The 5,000-nt window shown below is 39.7% G+C and overlaps 1 protein-coding gene across 2 annotated transcripts in view; it reads right to left on the reverse strand.

Moving 5' to 3' along the window:
* Window positions 1-5,000, reverse strand: part of LOC122264018 (uncharacterized) — a 15,135-nt gene that overhangs the window by 2,248 nt on the left and 7,887 nt on the right. For both annotated transcript variants that reach the window (XM_043032643.2, XM_043032644.2), the window contains 7 exons: window positions 4,363-4,486; window positions 3,620-3,737; window positions 2,362-2,568; window positions 1,152-1,305; window positions 663-782; window positions 307-459; window positions 1-74 (listed from right to left, as the gene is read on the reverse strand). The exon at window positions 1-74 is cut by the window's left edge and continues 117 nt beyond it. In XM_043032643.2, coding sequence (XP_042888577.2) covers window positions 1-74; window positions 307-459; window positions 663-782; window positions 1,152-1,305; window positions 2,362-2,568; window positions 3,620-3,737; window positions 4,363-4,486 — 950 coding nt within the window. The remainder of the gene's footprint in view (window positions 75-306; window positions 460-662; window positions 783-1,151; window positions 1,306-2,361; window positions 2,569-3,619; window positions 3,738-4,362; window positions 4,487-5,000) is intronic.

Here is a 5,000-nt window from a genome sequence, read left to right on the forward strand (position 1 = left end):
TCGTCCACTCTGGATCGCTCAACTCTAGGGGTGTTGTCTTAAATTGGCTGGAAATTATTGCACGACGACTCTCTCTGGAATATAAGCAGTTTGTACATCAATATAAGTTTCAGTATATCTACTTATATCAATATAAACCTATATATGCTGAACTATATATAACTCTACTCAATCACGTACACACACACACACGCACACGCACACGCACACGCACACGCACACGCACACGCACACGCACACGCACGCACGCACGCACGCACGCACGCACACACACACACACACACACAAACAAAGAGCCATGCTTACCTGTCAGGAAGAGGAACCAAGACCCGCCTCTGAAACCGCCTGAGGAATGCTGGGTCAAGGTCCCAGGGGCAGTTGGTGGCTCCTAACACGAACACAGACGACTCTCCTTTCCTCTTGATATCCTCCATCTGCCGCAGCAACTCAGTCTTTACCCTGGCCAAGCAAAAACATCACAAATAAAATTAAAATTTGCTTCTCTTCACATAATCATGAAATATAAAATAAATTAAAGGTAAAAACACAACATACAAAGGACTGATAACCAGTCACTTTCAAATTTCATCTAATATCAAAAAGAAAAAGAGAGAATAAAAAAGATACTGAAAGACAGACATTTATATTGAAAACAAACAGACCTGCGAGAATGCTCGTCTTCCATCTGTGAGCGAATTCTGCACAAACTGTCAATCTCATCAATAAAGACAACACACTGGCCTGACTGACTTTGTGCTTGATGGAATAACTCCCTTATTAGTCTGAAAAAAAAGTGATTCATTAAATTCTGATCATCCATATTTATCAACATTTTGATGTGCATCTGTGCAGCAAGTTAGTGGAAAGAAAATTTAAATTTCAAATCATGCTTTCAGGGGGAGAGGGGTCCATCAAAGAGAATATGTTTTATTTGCAATTGAAAATATAATAAACCACTCTCTATAGTTAAATAACAATAAAAGAAAACATGATATTGTTAATCAGTCGTTATTAGATTAAAACCAAAATCACATCAAGCTATCTACCTTATACAGTACAAGGCAAAAGTGATAGTGATAAAAATGATAAAAAATGATGATGAAGAAGAGGACACTGGACATGATAACAATGATAAATGATTATCTCCTCACTTTTCAGACTCTCCGACCCAAGACGAGAGGAGATTGGCTGAAGACACACAGTAGAAGGGACACTGGAGCTCAGAAGCCAATGCTCGAGCCAAGACCGTTTTCCCCGTTCCAGGAGGTCCATAGAGTAGCAGACGCGTCCATGGCTTAGCTCCATCTGGGATGATGGGTTCAGTTTAATTAAAAGATGTGGCTTGAAATTTTTCCTCTGAAATCTTTAAATATCTGTTGACGGAAAGCTAGTGGAATGTCAAGAATGAATGGAGTTTTGATTCTTTCATCTAAAAGATTAGTAGAACTATTAGTGTCTTCAGGCATGAACAAATACACAGAGAAATTGTAACATAGAAAGAAGATATTATGAATATCACTCCATTTCTTTTTAAAGAAAGATATGGCTCTAACAAAAACATTAAAAGCAATCCTTAAAATAAATCCCATTCCACAGAAAAAAAGAATAAAAAGAAATGACAATATAAAAGTATCCTTATATTGACCATTTTTACTACTTTTACTACTAACAATAATAATAGTAATACTAAGATCACTAATATCAATCATTGCAGCCCATATGTATTTACAATATCATATATTATCATATTACATTTTTTAAGATTTCAGATCAATGGGAGCAACTTATAGTTTGGTATTTTAACTCATATATTTACAAAGATGTATGCTTATGGATGCATGTTACTATAAGTGGAAAATTATGAATGGTTTATCATTTCAGCACTATGTTGGCAACTCCTGCTCCTGCAAGCAAGGTTGACACACTGGTATGGAGGATATTTTCTTCACAAATAGTGTTAGTGTTTGGCTATCTCGTAGAGTTTCATGCAGCTGACTTCCTACCTATAATAAAGGCACATCATGACAAGATTATGCTTCTTTTCCGCCACAACCTTTGTCCACATGAACACCAAAGAAACTTCTGACTGACAGCTATATGTGGCATCTGTTTTTATTGAACAGGCATGCTCCATAATGTGTCCCATCATTCCCATCAATACTAATAGTACTACTCTACAATAATGATTACAATGAGAGTAATAATGATGATGATAATAATGATAATGACAATAATAACAATAATAATAGTAGCAATGACAACTACAACAATAATGGTGATGCCTTGAAAAAGCCGGTGGTACTACAAAGGCATCATGACTATGACTAATACTTATACTAATACTATCAATAATAAAGATACCTTGAAACAGCTGTGGATACTGCAAGGGCATCACGACTGCTTCCCGCAGGATTTGCTTGACCTCATGCAAGCCGGCAATATCTTCCAAGGAGCCTCCCTCAGCGCTCAAAGGCATTAGCATGTCTTCTACCTCTAAAAAACGGTCTGCTTCCCTCTCAAGGCGTTCTGAGTTCCTGCGCATGCTACAGTTCCTTGCTTTGCACATACCTGTGTCAATTTTATTATTCATGTATAATCAGGTGAGCAAACAGAGTGGTGTTATACAATAAAGGCTCTTCTTTCAGTGTTAAAAATATAATTGTATTTATGAAGATTAAGATTCGCAACTAAATTAAATATTACTATAAAAGCTGTTTAATTATTTTATGATTCTTCTAAAAAATCTCTTAATGTGTAACTCTGAGAGAGAGAGAGAGAGAGAGAGAGAGAGAGAGAGAGAGAGAGAGAGAGAGAGAGAGAGAGAGAGAGAGAGAGAGAGAGAGAGAGAGAGAGAGAGAGAGAGAGAGAGAGAGAGAGAGAGAGAGAGAGAGAGAGAGAGAGAGAGAGAGAGAGAGAGAGAGAGAGAGAGAGAGAGAGTCAGAGAGAGAGAGAGTCAGAGAGAGAGAGTCAGAGAGAGAGAGAGTCAGAGAGAGAGAGAGTCAGAGAGAGAGAGAGTCAGAGAGAGAGAGAGTCAGAGAGAGAGAGAGTCAGAGAGAGAGAGAGTCAGAGAGAGAGAGAGTCAGAGAGAGAGAGAGTCAGAGAGAGAGAGAGTCAGAGAGAGAGAGAGTCAGAGAGACAGAGAGAGTCAGAGAGACAGAGAGAGTCAGAGAGACAGAGAGAGTCAGAGAGACAGAGAGAGTCAGAGAGACAGAGAGAGTCAGAGAGACAGAGAGAGTCAGAGAGACAGAGACAGAGACAGAGACAGAGACAGAGACAGAGACAGAGACAGAGACAGAGACAGAGACAGAGACAGAGACAGAGACAGAGACAGAGACAGAGACAGAGACAGAGACAGAGACTGAGACTGAGACTGAGACTGAGACTGAGACTGAGACTGAGACAGAGACAGAGACAGAGACAGAGACTGAGACTGAGACTGAGACTGAGACAGAGACTCAGACTCAGACAGAGACAGATACAGAGAGAGAGAGAGAGAGAGAGAGAGAGAGAGAGAGAGAGAGAGAGAGAGAGAGAGAGAGAGAGAGAGAGAGAGAGAGAGAGAGAGAGAGATTGATTTGCAGTGTATTTTATTTCCAATTATGAACAAGTCTTGACTTACCTCTGTTAAAACAGCCTTCACTAACCGTCCTTCTCCGTTCGGTGACATAACCCCTGCGTCTTGAATCCAGTAATGACTGTTGAAAGCTCAGTGTTTCTAGTAAACTCTCAAGAGAAGCCTGAATGAAGAAGATGACAGAAAGAAAATAATGCTATTATCGATTCTCTTTGAAGATAAAAAGCCCTCTGCTATATGGTAAGTGGGCCAAGTACAGACATCTACAAAGATGTGTTGTCATTAAAGTAGATGAACTTGTAAGTCACTGTCAAGGGTCTTTAACATGGGGAGTGCCACCCACCAGTGGTGAATTTGTAATCTTTAAATGTGAGTGGGTTGCTTTAAAGGAAAGTGGGCAGTGTGGAAAAAAGGCTTAATACTTTTGATCTACTCTTGAACTCAATACATTAACCCATTCACAATGGGGGCATTCCAGCCTTGAATGTCACAATGCCGGGGCTTTCGAGCGCTTAGGCCTAAATCAATTTAATGGCTGGCACAATATTGTGCCGCCCGGCCACTGGGCTTTTGAATGAGTGGTACAGTAGTGTACCACCAGTCCAGAGAGGGTTAATATAGTTTACAGAAGTACAGGTAGGCTAGTGAAAATATTTTTTCCTAAAAAATGGATGAATGAAAGACAAGGGATAACACAGAATAGTAATACTGATAAATGAAAGAATGAAAGGAGACAGTTCATGAATAACAAGAGAGCAGAGAATGGTTAGTTAATTGCCCAAACTTACTGATATGTGTGGATTTGGCTGAGCGGTCCGGAGTTCCTCTATGGTAGAGTTGCATCTTTCGTAGAGTTGATCAATCATGGGGAGGTCTACATCTTTCTCCAGCTTGGATGCAATGAGGTCCATACTGAAATCCCAAAATATATAGAAATCATCAATAAAAGAAATGAAAAATATCAAGTCTGTTTGAGGATGTTATCTGTGAAAGAGGATCTATACTTGAAAAGAGAGTGAAAGAATTGAAGGTGATTCAAAGTAAATGAAGTAATCTAAAGTGCATTACAGGGCCTATGCCAAACACTTTGTTGAAAACTGGATCCCCCCCCTGCAACCATGGAAGGAAACTAACATATTAATGGCATCAGAATGACAGCTAAAAGGGGCAGATATTATCACAAAACATTAAAATTATCATTTAGTTAACCCTTTCCCAACGGGGCACTCGCTACGCGAAGACCCATATGCCGGGCGATTGCAATATTGCATTGAAATCGTCACACTGGCTTGACGCCCCGGCATCGGGATTTTGGCTGTGTCACACGGGTGTGACACACCGTCGTCATAGGGTTAATAAAGAAATAACAATACTACCAGCCAACCATCCGTCACTACAATAGAAAAGTGCAAAGCCATCAATTATT

This window comes from Penaeus japonicus, unplaced genomic scaffold (genome assembly GCF_977035675.1).
Source record: "Penaeus japonicus unplaced genomic scaffold, GWHDUDI00000001_assembly GWHDUDI00000039, whole genome shotgun sequence".
NCBI lineage: Eukaryota > Metazoa > Arthropoda > Malacostraca > Decapoda > Penaeidae > Penaeus > Penaeus japonicus.